Raw genomic sequence first — 16521 nt, forward strand, 5'->3', positions numbered from 1 at the left:
GATCACTTGTACCTAAGCCACCACTAATTTTTAGTTCTGTAATCTGTTCCCCTTTATCTTATGACACAGTCTAACATAGCATTCTACTATGCTGGCTGCAATATTTTTTAAGTTAGGAAGTTGTCATTTATAATGTTTAGAAATTCCAACATATGTCACTCCAGATGAAGTCCCCTATGATCACATGGGTTAGTTCCCTACAGTTTATAGATAGGCACATAAGGAGGCAGTCATCCTGTTCCCTAGACTGATTCAGTGGTCTGTAGCAGACACCAACTAATACCCTACCTTATGCTTTAGCTGTTAGGATATAGATCCATAAGCGTTCAACATTATTTTTTTTTTGAGTGATCAGTGACTCAGAAACAGGTAATGCTATTTTTGACATAGACAGCCCACCCCTTTGCCCACTCAATACTCCCTAAACAGTTATAACCATTGATTTTAATATACCAATTATATGACTCACCCCACCAGATTTCAGTAATACCAATTAGGTCGAATTTAAGATCATAAATGAGCAATTCCAATTCCTCTTGTTTATTACCCAGGCTCCTAGCATTGGTATTTAGGCAATACAGTATAGAGGTATACTGTCCCCTTATAGTCTAAGGAGTCTCAGTTCAACCAAAGTCACTGAGGACTTTCTGCAGACCAGACCAAAGAAAGAAAAAAGAAAAGGAGCTAGTTTGCTCCAGCTCCCTTCAGAGAGTAAAAAAAAAATCAAAAAAAAAAAATCAGTAAACTGGTCCGTACACACAGAACACCTACTGCGCCTGTCCCTGTAGGGGCCTTAGACTTGAGTGTCTTGAAGCCTTTCCCCAAAACTCTTAGAAAGACGTTGTTCACAATCCCTGTGAAGTGCCTGCCAAACCTGCTTAAAATGGAGCTGTAACTGAACCCAGCTGCATCACATCCTGCCTCTTTCTTGCTCTGAAAATTAATCCTTTCCCTGCTGTCCAGATGCATGGGGCTTATACACAGCATCACACACAGCATCTGGTACTTTGCTGTCCTACTGTTTCTTAAGCTAAACATTTGAGTAGAGCAATACAGTACATCAAAACTAGCAGCCTGGAGCTAGTGTGAGGGGAAGTTCATGAGCAGGTTTTGAATGAAAGTGGGAATCCCCAGTTTTGAGAACATACACATCAATGCCAGGATTTAAATTAAATTAAAATTCAAGTCTACAGGTTGTTATGTTGCTACCCAGAAAACATTCTGTTATGTCATCTGACATCCTACATGGCAAAAGGTGGATTTTTGAAGAGTCAGATTCTGGCTAAGGCACAAGTGCAAATAACCACTGAAATCAGGGAGTTGAGCATGCTTATCCATAATCAGAATTTGTCTCTTAATTTATTAAATACTACAGGGAAAAAGATCTAAAAATTTGCAAAATGGCAAGCTTGCCCAGGTTGCAGATAGTCAATGTTGTCAAATTGTTTGGAACATAGCTGTTCCCAAATCAATAAAATATTGATATTTTATTGTCCTGTGGAATTTAATAGAAACCTGAAATGTCTCCAACTCACTTCCTTTTCAACTTTACTTTTGTCCAGTATTACTATTCAATAAAGGATATCTCTGTTGGTGGCATGTGTATTTGCTATGGCCATGCTCGAAGCTGCCCACTGGATGAAACCACAAAGGTACACTTTAATTATTTTTATTTTCACAAAACAGTCTTTTGAATAAAAAGTTTAGTTTTTGCATAGAGAGAGAAGGATATTGTGGGGAAAATCCAAAGGAACATATATAAATTCTGGCCTTGATTCAGAAAGTATTTAAGGGCTAGTCTACACTTACCAGCCGGGTCGACGTGGTGAGTTCGACTTCTTGGAGTTCGAACTATCGCATCTAATCTGGACGCGATAGTTCGAACTCCGGAAGCGCCGCGGTCGACTCCGGTACTCCACCACTGCAAACGGCGGTGGCGGAGTCGACCTTGGAGCCGCGGACTTCGATTCCGCGGCGTCTGGACGGGTGAGTAGTTCGAACTAGGATACTTCGAATTCAGCTACGCTATTCACGTAGCTGAATTTGTGTACCCTAGTTCGACCCCGCTTCTTAGTGTGGACCAGCCCTAAAGCAGGTTCCTATCTTTAAGCATGCCCTAACTTAAAGCCGTGAATTGTCCAATTGACATCAATGGGAGTAATAGGGTGATTAAAGTTAGATGCACTGTTAAGTACCTTGCAGAAATGAGGCCTAAAAGCTTGATCCTGCAAATACTTATGCACTTTACACGTGTAAGTAGTCTCAAGTGATTTTGATGGGAATACCCACATGAGTAAAATTAGGCAGGTTAAATCTTTGCAGGATTGAACCCTTAATGCTTGATCCTTTAAGTACTTTGTGGGTGGAACTCTCATTGATTTCAGTGAGAGTTCAATGAAAGGAACGCTTACAAAATCCAGCCTCAGGTGCATCTGAGGAAGGACACTCCAGTTAATAACTTCTCATCACTTCATTTGAACAAATGAGGGGCAGAATTACCCTCCAGCACAGTTCTCTTGTTTCATATTTTCTACAGAAAATTTGAATTGGTGTTAATACCATAAGTGCAGATATAGATGTTATCCCTTTTGTCCTCTTCTTCCGCTCACTTTTTGATATAGCTGGATAATCACATATACTGAATTTCAATAGAGAAAATGTTCACTGATAATATTACTTCATATATAATCTAAGGTTCCTTTGGTGAAGCAATATGTATATGCTGCAGGCCAAGTTTTGCAATCTTTACTCATGCTGAACTCTGTAGAACTACTCCTGTGAGTAAAGAGCTGTAAAATCAGGCCCATAATATGTGCTTTTATTCTTCATTCTGTCTACTTGCTGTAATTTTCCTCCCTTCACTACCTAAACATACACAGTTCTCAGATAATGTATTTTCTTTGGAAGTGAATTCTTTTTGTCTTAGAACCAAAATCTAAACAGTGCTTTTGAGTGTAGCAAAGGCACTAAAGACAAGATCCTGCAGCTCTCACATGGCAGAGTGATAGGACTTGCTCTGAAAGGATACATAGCTGAGGAAGGGCCTCCCACATCAGTAAAGGTAGCAGGAGTGGGTTCTAGCACATCTATATAATTGCAAAATAGTTGTGGTATTTAAAATCATGTGGTAGAGTAGATTTGATATTAGTCACTTGGTTGAGTTTTCAGAACCTTGGTAAATTTTTTTTAATTTCTATAATTTCTTTTTTAGAAACTGCAATGCCAGTGTGAACATAACACATGTGGCGAGAGCTGCAATGAGTGTTGCCCTGGTTACCATCAAAATCCCTGGAGACCAGGAACTATTTCTGCTGGCAACAAATGTGAGAGTAAGTAGTTACAAAAATGCTTAATGGTTCCGTAAATGTTTACAGTTTTGTTCAATAAGGATCTGATCCAGTTCCCATTGGAATCAATGGAATAGCTAGATCAGGTACTAGAAATAGTAGTTTTCTTAAATTAAAAACAAACAAACCACACCCCAGAAGTGGAAGGCATGGTGAAAAATAATAAGATGATAATCATTTGGATTTCCTTTGAAATAATAATATATTATTATATACAATATAATATATAGATATCAATAATAACATTGAGGCTGCGGAAATGACATTTCATAGATGATCAAACAGAAGAGACTTAGTGGTTTACTGAGCTACAATGAAATTTAACATTTCCCCATTGGTAATTATGGGTGCTGCTTGTTGCTTAAATATTGTTAAATTCATAATTTAGTCTTAGTTAAACATAGTCATTCTTACAACATGAAGATTCTGAAAAAGCAATCTAAATGGCCAATAAATTGCAAACTGTGCTGAATGTCTGATAAAATGGCATAGGCTCTCCCAATAGTTGTATATTCGCACATATTGCTAAGATTCATTAGCCACACTTCCTTACCTCCAATCTTTAATGCCTGGAGCAAGCCACAGACGTTTAGGAGACTGTTAGGCATAGTTTATTTTCCAGTTGAAGCAGCCCTGTTAGTAGAACCTTTTAGAGACAAATTACAGTTAGAGATGTAGACTATTTTATTGGTATACAGGCCCAAGTCTCCTCTCACTTAAATAAGTTTTACACTGGCATAGCTCTAGTGACTTCAGTGGCATTAGTCACTGGTATAAGTGAGGAGAGGAATTAAGCTGATAGTCTTCAGTAAGGTAGAATGCTAAAAATGTAAGAACACTTACTAGTAATAACACATTTCACTAAGGGACGATAGGGTTGGGTTATCATGAGCTACAGAGCACTATTAAAAAAAATGTTGTTAACGTTGTGATTGTTTTAAAAGTTACCTGGCCAGGGATAAGATAAATGGGTATTACTGTTTTTGTACAACACAGCCAAGGCAAAGCATGCATCTGACATGTATTACTTTACTGTTCTACTTGTATTTTTCACTCTCTTTATTTTGGATGTGCTGTAACTGTTAGAAATGTAAATAGAAATGTATTTCTTTGCCATTTCTTCTTAGAGTGCAACTGTCATAACAAAGCAGAAGATTGTTATTATAACCAGGGTGTGGCAGATCAGAATAGGAGCATAAATATTCATGGACAGTTCATAGGAGGTGGAGTCTGTATAAACTGTACTCAGCACACTACTGGGATCAACTGTGAGATCTGTGCTGATGGATACTATCGGCCATATAAAGTAAGATTTATCAAACTACATCCCATTGCTTTGATTAATAATAAATGTCATCATATGCGTATTTCAATCCATTAAAGGATAAATGGACACAAATCAGATATTAGAAATGGCAATATACAAAAACCTGTTGGAGAACCCTTCAATCTCCCTGGACACACAATAGCAGATTTAAAGGTAGCCATCCTGCAGCAAAAAAACTTCAGGACCAGACTTCAAAGAGAAACTGCTGAGCTTCAGTTCATCTGCAAATTTGACACCATCAGCTCAGGATTAAACAAAGACTGTGAATGGCTAGCCAAGTGCAAAAGCAGTTCTCCCTTGGTTTTCACACGTCAACTGCTAGAAGAGGGCCTCATCCTCCTTGATTGAACTAACCTCATTATCTCTAGCCTGCTTCTTGTTTGCATATATATACCTGTCCCTGGAAATTTCCACTACTTGCATCCGACGAAGTGGGTATTCACCCACGAAAGCTCATGCTCCAATACGTCTGTTAGTCTATAAGGTGCCACAGGACACTTTGCTGCTTTTACCAATCCATTGAATGTTATTACATTTAATTTCCACACTTAGAGTGTGACTAAAAATTGTAAAGTCTTCTTCATAAATCGGATACCAGTCTTACAGGTTTAGTGCAAATTCAGGCTGATTCTCTAGCATGTTGAAAGGACAGTCCCAATTCCTTTGTGATTAAAGAGAACTCTTATAGTCATGTGTGATTCTTGGAGCAGTGATGAGCTATTGCAATAAACTGTATTCTTCTCAATATTTCATTTAGTAATTATGTATAGAGTATGCTCTTTCTGGGCCCATCTACATCTTATATCTCATAGTGACTTTCCAGTTCAGTGCTATTAAAGTAGAAACTCTGTCCCTACCCTCACTCATTGGATAAAATAACTAATAACTATATATGCAATCTCTCCTAGAAGGGGAAGGGAGAAGGTCATTCATTCAGTCCCCCCCCTGCCTTCACTAGCAGGACCAATTTTTGCCCCAGATCCCTAAGTGGCCTCCTCAAGGATTGAACTCTCAACCCTGGGTTTAGCAGGCCAATGCTCAAACCACTAAGCTATCCCTCCCCCCAATTACATAGATACATTTGTTATAATCTGGCTAAAAAGGATAAACATCACTAGAAAATTAATTTTGTTTTACTTCCAGCAATCTAGATAGGTCTCCCTACGTCTGGATGTACTGTGGCCAAGTATCCTATAGCAAGTATCAGAGGGGTAGCCGTGTTAGTCTGGATCTGTAAAAGCAGCAAAGAGTCCTGTGGTACCTTATAGACTAACAGACGTATTGGAGCATGAGCTTTCGTGGGTGAATACCCACTTCGTCGGATGCATGCTCCAATACATCTGTTAGTCTATAAGGTGCCACAGGACTCTTTGCTGCTCCTATAGCAAAGACATTTATTCTCCTCAGTATGGAACTTTCTCTTTTCCAGATAAGGCATTGGTTCAGCAAGTTCATCCATGGGGCACATTAGATTGGGGGGGAGCTCAGGTTTATGTTCTCAAGCACAAGTGTGAGTGGAGGCCATGTGTAGTTCAAATATAGTTAGCTAGTAGGCACAGTCCTTCACAGAGAGAAGCAAGTCTCATGTTACATGCACCCTGCTTCCTTATTCTAAAGAGGACCGAAGAGATACCAGCTTAAAAGTCTGATTTTTAGCCAGTAGATGACTTGTGTGCTTATGGTTCCAGATTGCCTTAGTCTGGCCCTGAGCCGCCTTGAAGCAAGGGCATGGCTCTCAAAGAGAAATTTGTGACCTCCATTAAAGAGAAAATCTCACTGTTATATGAATCTTTAGTTTAGTTTCAGTGGTCCCCAGCAAGAAACAGAAGTGAATTTTTACGATTTCCACTAATTAGTTTGAGTATGACAGTTAAAATGTACCATTTGTTTCAGGTTTCTCCCTATGAAGATAACCCTTGCCATCCTTGTGACTGTGATCCATTTGGGTCTTTGAGTTCTGACTGCATTAAGGATGATGATCATTCTGATCTTCAGCATGGTAAGGGATCATGAAATGCTTTTTCTGTAAACTTCAGGTGCTCAAATGTGAGGAAACATTATGCTGTTAAGGTATCACATTAAAATGCCAGTAAATACCTAAAAAGGGAGGGAAGACAGGAAACACCACATGCTACAGGAGTATAAGATGCCTTTAGGTTTTGATGTGCGTGGGTAGAGAGCTCAGCTTGTTAATAACAAGTTACAGGATTGGATCCTAAAACTGTTACATATATTAGTTCAAACTGTGAATTGATACAGTGGATTTTTTTCCTGGCAGAGGTTCTGTGGATCTGGTACTCTAACATGAAAATAATGTATACTGGGTTGGTAATATCCCAGCTACCTGTGAAAATGTGACTAGAGCTATATAGTTTGATAAACGAGATGGTTACGTTGCTTCTCCCACTATTCCATATTTCACCCCCAGTCTTCTATTAACCCTTCATTTTTTTATTCTCATTTTTATATTTCAAGGGACTCGGCCAGGTCAGTGTCAATGTAAAGAAGGTTACACAGGAGAAAAATGTGATCGCTGTGCATTTGGCTACAAGGGCTACCCAAGCTGTGTGCACTGTAACTGCAGCCTGGTTGGAAGCATTAATGATGACCCTTGCACAGAACCTTGTCTTTGCAAGGTAAGTGACCTGCTGAGTCTCACTTTGATTTATTGTGAAATTGGTAGCTGGGTTTGTAAGTGCAGTTTTAATAAGGGAAATTACTTCATACTTTTGTCATATATTATGTCATACTTTCATAGCAAGTAACTGAGATTTAAACATCATCCTTCTGACAGGGATTTAATAGTTCTGAAAAATTAAATTGAGACCTATATGTGAAAACTAATTTTATTTTAATTATTTAATTCAAAACATAAACTGCAACATGATATTTAAAAATTAGAGACCTGATTTGCAGACTATTTTCTTGGGCAAATGCAAATTTGTAATATCAGTAAATGTAAGTTCCCATTAAATTTCATGCATGTGTGGTTTCTGCAGAACCTTGATGTGAAGCTGTATTTTAATATTTGAAGATGTTACTCTTAATTTTCAGCAACCAAAGGTAGCAAATTGTTTGTTTTTGCCAGGTGTGACACTAGCCAAAAAACAAACAAACAACAAAACAGTGGTTGACATGACAATTTTTGTTCTGACCTTTTGCATAACTTATCTGATCTAAAATATTGAACACATGAACAAACAAAATGTGAGATTGCAAATAGGAAGCAGCTTTAGTGGCCAAATTAAACAAGAAACACTAATGGCTACTTTACTCTGGTATATATCAGAAGTAAAACGTAGTCAATGAAGTCAGATGGTGCAAATTTGGAAAGAATCAGGCATGTTTTTTATGCATCACTGTGAGGTGCAGACAACCAGCAAAGGGACACTGGGAGGAGCAGGTGTCCAGAACTGGGTGAGAGGAGCCAGTTTTCTGCCCCAGAAAACAAGTGGAGAGGAGGAGGAGGGCCACTGCATTCCAACTCCCTGGAGACTGAAAACACAGTATTGACAAACTCCCCCAATTTTAGCAGAAGCTTTGTGATATTTTGTATTTTTCTTGACAGCCCAGCACCTGGAGTCATGTAATTAGATAAGTATCTCAGATTTCATTTTAAAAAACAAAATTTCTAGCCCTCGTGCTTATAGAGAAAAACTTGAAAATGTGACCCAAATGCACCCAAAAGTTTCAGAAACCAGATGGAAACCAAATGAAAAAACAGAAACAAAATGTATTATTTTGTACAAAAAAAAATCATGATTTTTAAGCCAGTCTCATGATTTTTCAGCACTTGGATTTGGCAATTTACAGACAGTAAAAAGGTAACTTAGGCATTTGGATCAAAGTAATGGCCTGAAAATCACCCTGGGTTTTCCTAAGATTTGCAAAACTCGTCAGTGGCATATGTTGGTAACAAAAGCATGCAGCGTGCATTTTTAGAGTGTTTGTTATGAAAACTTCACACAACTAATTCATATCCACTGGAATTTACAGATAGTGATCTGGCCACCAGGAGGCTCAGACATTTTGCTGAGTGTTGTGAATGACTAAATACTGACTATAAAGGATCATATTCTGTTCTCAGTTATACCATGGTAATTTTGGAATCAGGAGTGACTCCGCTGACAGAAATGGCGTTAATCTGGATTTAACTAGTGTAACTGAGAGCAGAATTACTTAATAATCTTTATTTGTTTCTTCAACAAAAATTGTTGGTGAATAAATTGCTAAGCAGTCTTTGAGTAGTGTTTTTTAGGCTCTATAGGAATTTTGTCGAAGGGAGGAAAATGGGTCCTCTATTGTTCCACAGATACAACAGGAATACATTAAGGAATTAAAATAAAAATATTAATATAAAATCAAGTAGGACTTCACTTTCAAAGCTATATCCTAATTTACAGTATATCAGTATCTGTGTATATGACACCTTATGCATATCAAACTGAATTTACTGCAATCGTCTTCCTTGACAAATAGTAGGGAGTGAAGGGAGAAGAATAAGAACAAAAATCTTCCATATTTTCACTATAGCAAGCATGTTTCTGTCAGTAGGACATATAAAAATGACATTTTGTATGACAAGTCTGTGCACAAAGTACAAATAAAAGCCCAGATCTAGTTCTTGAGCTTCGACTAAACTACATGTGCTGCAGGTTGAGAAAGTGGTGTGCTAAGGTGGCTTTAAGGCAGCTTTATGCTACCCTGAAGTGATGTGACTGGTGGGATAATCAATGGTGTAAGATCAGTCTCAGGGTTGTTCTACCTTATGCTAACTGCCAACCTATCTATGCAGATATTTCAATTATCCTCCAAAGGGCAGTTCCAGTGGGAATCATTGAGATATAGGGGTGCCCTGACAAACAGACCTTTTGCCATAGCTGCATCATCTATGCTGTGAGGGGAGGTTATGTATAAGCAACTTTAGTAGCTCTACACCACCCAAGCTAAGGTCCCTCTAAGCAGTGTGGCCGCATTGCAGCCTATTAAGCATTGCTCAAGGCTGCGGTGGGGAGAGATGCCTCTCCCACAGCCCAGGACCTGCCGGAACTATGGGGAGAGGCACCCCTTCCCCTTCCCCAACCCCGCCCAGCCCCAGCCCTGCCACGGCTGAGGGGAGAGGCGTCCCCCTGGCCCCAACCCAGCCCTGTCCCAGACCTGCCGGGGGAGAGGCGCTTATCCCGCGGTCCCAGCCCTGCAGCTGCTGCGTCAGGGAGTACCTCCTCTCCTCCCCAGCCCAGGTGCTGCTGTGGGGAGTCCTTTCTCCTGGCTGTAGCCCTGGGGCAGCCTTCACCCCTGGCCCAAGCCCAGAACTCGCCCCCCCAGCTGGAGCCCTCACCCTCCCCACCCCAACCCTCTGCCCCAGCCCTGAGTCCCTCATCCTCGGCCCCACCCCTGCCACGTGAATTATCAGTGCAACACCCCGGATGTCTTATAAGGTTCAATGCTGTTGAGATGGTACTAAAAAAGTTCTTATTCTAAACTGGCTTGAGTCACTATGGTGGCCCAAAATCACAATCTTTTTATATCTTGTGCACAGGACGGTCCAACTTTGTAAATTTTTGGGCCTGATCCAAAGCCCACTGACGTCTGTGGGAGTCTTTCCATTGATTTCATGGGGCTTCGGATCAGGCCCCAAATCCTGTGCTCCAAATGCGAGATGCTCATTCTCAGACCATACATACAAGTTGCCATTCTCAGAAGTTCTCACTTCAATGACAGCAGTTAAATCTGCAAAAAGTCAACCTTAAAGCTGGGAACTTATGTGATGGGCTACTAATAGTTTGATTCATTAATGAGAGTGTCCTAGCATGCCAGCTTGTCATTAGGGTGCAATGTTTTATGGAGGAGCAGATGTTTTCTTTTCCTACATCAGTAATGCCAATATTCAATTACACTGCTTTTCCTGACTAAATACCAAATCAGTGCTATGCTGACTGTTTCAGATCCTGACTGCACCAGATGTTTTAAGTAGAACTGGACAGAGAGAGATACTCAATTTCACAGGCCATTTTTCTGTTTCAAAATTTGGTTTTATTCTGATTCAGAATGAAAACCAAAATGTCTAAAATTCTCTAAAAAAGAGGATGGTGCAGACATGCCAAACCCGCCAAAAAAACAAACAAAAAAACCCAAAAACAAACAAAAAAAACCCAACAGCAGAAATTGGGCTTGTTTTTGGCTTAATTGGCTTATGAGTTGTTTGTTGGCTAGTTTTTGGTTTGTAGCTTGTTGCTTCTTTTTTTTGATTGGCTCTCAACTGGCAGGGGCAAAGTGGGGGAGGGGGGAAGAGAGTCAGGGGTGCACAGTGGCACACCTCAGTCCAGGACTGCATGTTGGGGGGATCTAGTCACATAGAGTGTTGTGGTTCTTAGGGACTGGCTTGTTTTGGCTGTGTTTTGAAATGGGATTAGCTTGACTTTTGTCTTATTGTGAAAGTTGGGGGGCTTATTTACCGTGTGAAATTTGGCAGTGGTGGGATGGAACCTGGCTCTGGGGCAGTCTATGTGGTGTGCTTTCCTGGAACCAGAAAGCCTGAAAGCCCTGGGGTTCCTGACTCAAGGGCAGTCCACCTGGTGGGCTGCCTGGAGGCTCAAACCCTGGAAACCTGGGCTACCGAGGAGTCAGATGGGCAAGCTGATGGGGAGATTTCAAAACTTATCTGGGTTCTGTCACAACTTAACTGAAACTGAATCATCTGTGTGGAATGTTTTGATTTAGTTAAATCAGCAAATTCCAATGAAAAACTGTTTTGTTGGAATTTTCTGCCAGCTCTCGTTTTAAGATCAGTGAGACTTATTCAACATATGCCTAGTGTGCTGAAGTCTGCTTTGTTTTATATCTTCCTGAATGCTGTTATACCTAAATTACATCTAATCCACAATATTTGCTACCAATCTAGTGCTGATATAAAACAAATGTTATTCACAGGAAAATGTAGACGGCGAAAATTGTGACCGCTGCAAACCAGGATTCTACAATTTGCAAGAAAGGAATCCTCAGGGCTGTACGGAGTGCTTCTGCTTCGGGGTTTCTGATGTCTGTGACAGCCTGGCATGGCCCATCAGTCAGGTAGAATACTATGGCTGTGACCTAATGTTCCATAAGATTTCCCCAGGCAGTTGCAGAAATTGTATTACTGATTCCCTCTTGACATACAGCCCATTGAAAATTCTGGAATCCACACAGAGGATTGGACTGTGGCTGTAAAGTCATAATCCTGAGGTCTGCTGACTATAAAGGAGGCCAGCCCCCATTGGAGCTGCTGGAGTCATTATATCCTACTCAATCCCAATGCTTTTGGAAGTACTGGCTATTGTAGTGCCTGCTACACCCAGTGTTCACTCTCCTTGTGGTGGAAAAGCTTGTCGGGGAGGTGAAGAGGAGAGCCAAAACCATGGCCCCACACTCCTGCCGATTGGAGCCTACTGCAACTGCAGGTGTCAGCCTCATGCAGTCTTTGTGCTTAGGGAATAAAAGGACTATAAATGGCTACTAGCTCCCACACAGAAGTGCAATGAGAAGATCAACTTCCTTGGGTGCTCTTTTCCCACCTTCATCCCTTGCATAGTTTGCAGGATTAGACCAAATCTAGCACCAAAAGTTTTGTGTACTAAAAAACTGGTATAAGAAAATGCATTATATTCTTTTTAACTCTCTCCACATCCCTCTCTACTGGCCGAAATTCTAATGTGTGTGTATAGCTCTTCCCCTCAATAGAACTGGTTCCTATTCCTGACTCTTCCTGTGTCCTTGGGCAAGTAGCCTTTGGTACCTCAGCTATCTGTTTGTAAAATGGGGGAAATGGTACTGTATTTAACTATGTGGGTCCAGTATTTGTCAAGTGTTAATGAGATCTTTGAATGCAAGGTGCTACATGAGTGAAAAGTATTATCATTTGTTCATTCACTTTAGAGTCTAACACAGTGAACTTGCTTTTGCAGTCAGTTACACAGATGTAATTCTGCCCCAATCCAAATGAAGTCAGCGGCTTAACACTGGCTGGAAAACCCTTTAACTAGGAGCAGAATCAGGCCCTTCATATTTGTATTACTGTCTAATACAAGTGAAGTTTTATATATAGTGATGACTTACCCAGTGATGTAGATATGACTTCATTAACTTCTTTTTCTAAGGTGTCAGATATGGCTGGATGGCTGGTGACTGATCTGTACACTGAAAAGAGTGTGGAGCCCCAACAAGGCCAGTTTGATGGACCCCATCAAATAAGTGTCAACAACACAGCAGCTGTGAAAATACTGAAATCCACTTATTACTGGTCTGCACCTGAGCCATACTTAGGAAATAAAGTAAGTTCGCAAGTAAAAAGAAGCCGACTTTTAGTCCGGTCTCTCCATATTTTTTTCTTACTGTATTGCTCTAAAAAGCTCTGTGTTGCTTATTAACAGTAGACGTAAACTATCGGTACTGAAAAGGAAGTTTTTACCTTTAATGAACACTGAATACATGCTAAATTCACCTAAATATCTTCAACAACTTTTTCTTAGATTCTCCTTTTTTTTTGTAATATGGAACATTATTATTTTTCAATTGTAATGTTTGTTTCATAATGATGTCATCTGTAGTTTGTCATTTCATGCAATCTGTAATTGTGCCATAGATACTTTGTTTCCAGTGTTGTTGCATCCGTCATGGTCCCAGGATATGAGAGAGACAAGGTGGGTGAGGTAACATCTTTCATTGCATTAACCTCTGTTGGTGAAAGAGAAGAGCTCTGTGTAGCATGAAAGCTTATCTCTTTCACCTACAGAAATTGGTCCCGTAAAAGATATTATCTCATCCACCTTGTCTCTCCCAAAGAGACTTTGTCATGTAATGTAAAACAACTGAAAATTACATGGTAGAGGTCAGTGAAGTGGATCTAAAGGTTCCTGCTGATGAATCATGTACACTTGGAAGTATTACATTTTTATCAGTAAATGTCAATTTCACTATGCGCATGCACACACACATGCACACACGCATGCACACGCATGCACAAACCAATGAAAAAAATTTCCATTGATAATAATCAAAATTTACATATAGGCTAAGTAAGCAAAGTGCTGCTTGAGAGCTGATTATAGTTTGATTTAGGATTATTTACTTTGTATATTTTGACATGTGATGTTGACAATTTTTGTTTTATTGTTATTAGTCCCACCTGTAATAATAACATAAGATTTCTAAAACGGAAATAAATGAGTGACAGGGAGACAAAGAAAAAGAAAGAAAGCAAAAGAAAGAGGAAACGAAAAACCAACAAAACCCCACTATTTTGACTGCATTTTGCATGTAGGTAGTTTCCCTCCTTCCTATGTACAGGCAGTTTCTCTGTTGCTGAAAATACACTTTTATGCCTAAAAACAAAGTAGCATAAAAAAAAACCCTTACTAATATTTTTAAAAGGAATTGGAAACAAATTATGGACATACTATTTGAAAGTTTCTTTTCCAGAAACTGGAATTTTTATAAATTATTAAAAAACCAAAATAAAAAAACTCTGACAATATATCTTTTTAAGTAATATAACCAGACACATACATCTATTTGATATTTTATTTTATTAAACTATGGCAAGTACACCCAATCACCCATATTAAAACAATGGTTTTGTGTGCCTCAGCCTTATTACGTTCTTTGTACAGTGACAGAATAAATGGCTATACCACACAGTGCCTGTGCATAATGTATCCAAAGTGCCAAGTTGTATAATTTAACGGTTGGTGAAATTCTGGTCTCACATCAGTCTTCTACTGTGTGAATGACAGCAGAATCAGGGCTAAAAGGTCCAAATGTTATTTAAAAAAGAAAAAGGAATGCCGAAGATCTATCAGAGAAAATGTTTCAAAAAGTTTGAATAAGTTCAATACACCATGCCCATTTGCTAAAAAGTAGTCTGAACTCGTGATGATTTTTGGAATTCACACTGGGGGCTTTATAATACACTATTTAATGCATCACTGCCGTTCTATAGAACCTGCTGCTAGCTTTCACAAATTGCACAGCAGGGATCCAAGACTTCTGTAGATGCGGGGACATGCCATGATACACTTCCAGTGACTTTCACTGATGTGCGATGGGGATCAAACACTTACTGTGTAAACATTGCTGAAGTGATCATCAGAACATGCCACATCCTCTGTTTAGTTTGCTGCATGTGTGTTGTACTTGTCAGCAGCTATCCTCCGACACTGATTGCTGTTAATTTAAGATTTGGATTTTATAATTTCAGCTCACTGCCTTTGGTGGATACTTGAAGTACACCGTGTCTTATGATATTCCAATGGAAAGTGTGGACAGTGATATGGTATCAAATGTGGATGTTATCATTCAGGTAAGTTTTTATTCAACTGGACTTTCCTCAAAAATATAGAGGACTGATGGCATGCAATGCTACATAAAAAAAAAAATAGTATAGTAACAATTTACACCAGTTTTATCTTCATTGTTAAAGGTCAACAAAATTGTATTGCTCAACTTCCTAATCTTTCCAGTCATTTCTTTTTAATCCTGGGCCCTGAGTATCTGACTACCTTTAAATAATAAATAAGTGCATGTTAACATAAAATGTATGGAGCTGAGCAAAAGTGGTGGTTACTATATGTACAGAGCTCTGTTTACACCAGGAACTAAAATAGGTTGTTTTCTTATTTATAAAAGAGATTTATTTGTTTATTGGATTAGATTTATGTAATAATTAACAAGATGCCTACACAAGATCTCTAGGCACCCACACACTGAATCTTACAGCATAATGCAGTGGAGCTGGGCAGGGAAAGTTAATTCTGTTTTGCGGAGAATTTTGATACTTAAATTTTGGTTTTGTTTTGATTCAGAATGAAAACCAAACAGTTCTAAATTGTCTGAAAGGGAATGGCACCCCAACTATGGGACAGTCCACATGGTGCTGGAAGCCCTGGCAACCCTGACTCCAAGGCAGTCCATGTGGACCTTGGGAGTCCAGGCTGCTAAGGAGCCACAAGTCTGGCAGCTGGGACTCGCAGGGATTCCAGGCTCTTGGCTGTCCATCAGCCCTCCAGGCAGGCACAGGTTCTGTCAGGACTTCACTGAAATCCAGCTACCTGCATGAAACGCTTTGATTTTGACAAATCAGCAAATTCTGTGAAAAAAAGGTTCATCGGAATTTTTCCGACCAGCTCTACACAGCAATGCTAAAATAAATGGAGCTTTCCATTCCCCACCATTCTCGAAACATACCTTCAGCTCTTTCTAATACCCTATCAAGCTGATGGCTCTTGTAGCCTGCTTGGAAGTTCACCAAATCTGGGTTATTTTGAATAAATGAGTGGAGCAAGTTCCAGAGATCTAAAGCCCTTATAGAGAATGTCCTTTCAACAGCTCCATCTCTTTTACAATATAAGATATCCAGCTCAAGCACCTCAGTTGTTCTCAATTGTGGATTTATATCATGGGAAGTAAAGCAGTCTTTCAGGCAAGTCCCAGTCCATTTGAAACTTTATAGGTCATAATCAACGCTTTAAACTCTACCCAGAAACTAATAGGTAGCCAGTTGAGATCCTGGGCCACTGGTGATATACGTTTGCAGCAATGCGCTCCACTCAGTAAGTGAGCTGCAGTCGCTAAGTGAACATCTACACAGCAAGCAGAAGCCCATGGCAGTGAGCCTTAGAGCCTGGGTCTACACTCGCACTTCTACGTTAGAAATAGTGGTGTAGCTGTTCGGGCTCTGAAGCCTAGTGAAGGGGGTGAGCTTCAGAGTCCAAGCTCCAGCCCAAGCCTGAACATCTACACATCTATTTATAGCTCTGTAGCACAAGCCCCATGAGCCCAAGTTTGCCACTTGCTGGGCGCAGATACCTGCGG

General features: G+C 39.9%; 1 protein-coding gene across 2 annotated transcripts in view; it reads left to right on the forward strand.

The window, feature by feature from the left end:
* The window catches only part of LAMA1 (laminin subunit alpha 1), a 142603-nt gene that overhangs the window by 46490 nt on the left and 79592 nt on the right, over nucleotides 1-16521 (forward strand). For both annotated transcript variants that reach the window (XM_039527579.1, XM_039527580.1), the window contains exons 6-13: nucleotides 1563-1652; nucleotides 3212-3329; nucleotides 4475-4653; nucleotides 6568-6673; nucleotides 7150-7310; nucleotides 11605-11745; nucleotides 12810-12983; nucleotides 14909-15010. In XM_039527579.1, the coding sequence (XP_039383513.1) occupies nucleotides 1563-1652; nucleotides 3212-3329; nucleotides 4475-4653; nucleotides 6568-6673; nucleotides 7150-7310; nucleotides 11605-11745; nucleotides 12810-12983; nucleotides 14909-15010 (1071 nt within the window). The remainder of the gene's footprint in view (nucleotides 1-1562; nucleotides 1653-3211; nucleotides 3330-4474; nucleotides 4654-6567; nucleotides 6674-7149; nucleotides 7311-11604; nucleotides 11746-12809; nucleotides 12984-14908; nucleotides 15011-16521) is intronic.

This window comes from Mauremys reevesii, linkage group 2 (genome assembly GCF_016161935.1).
Source record: "Mauremys reevesii isolate NIE-2019 linkage group 2, ASM1616193v1, whole genome shotgun sequence".
NCBI classification, from domain to species: Eukaryota; Metazoa; Chordata; order Testudines; family Geoemydidae; genus Mauremys; species Mauremys reevesii.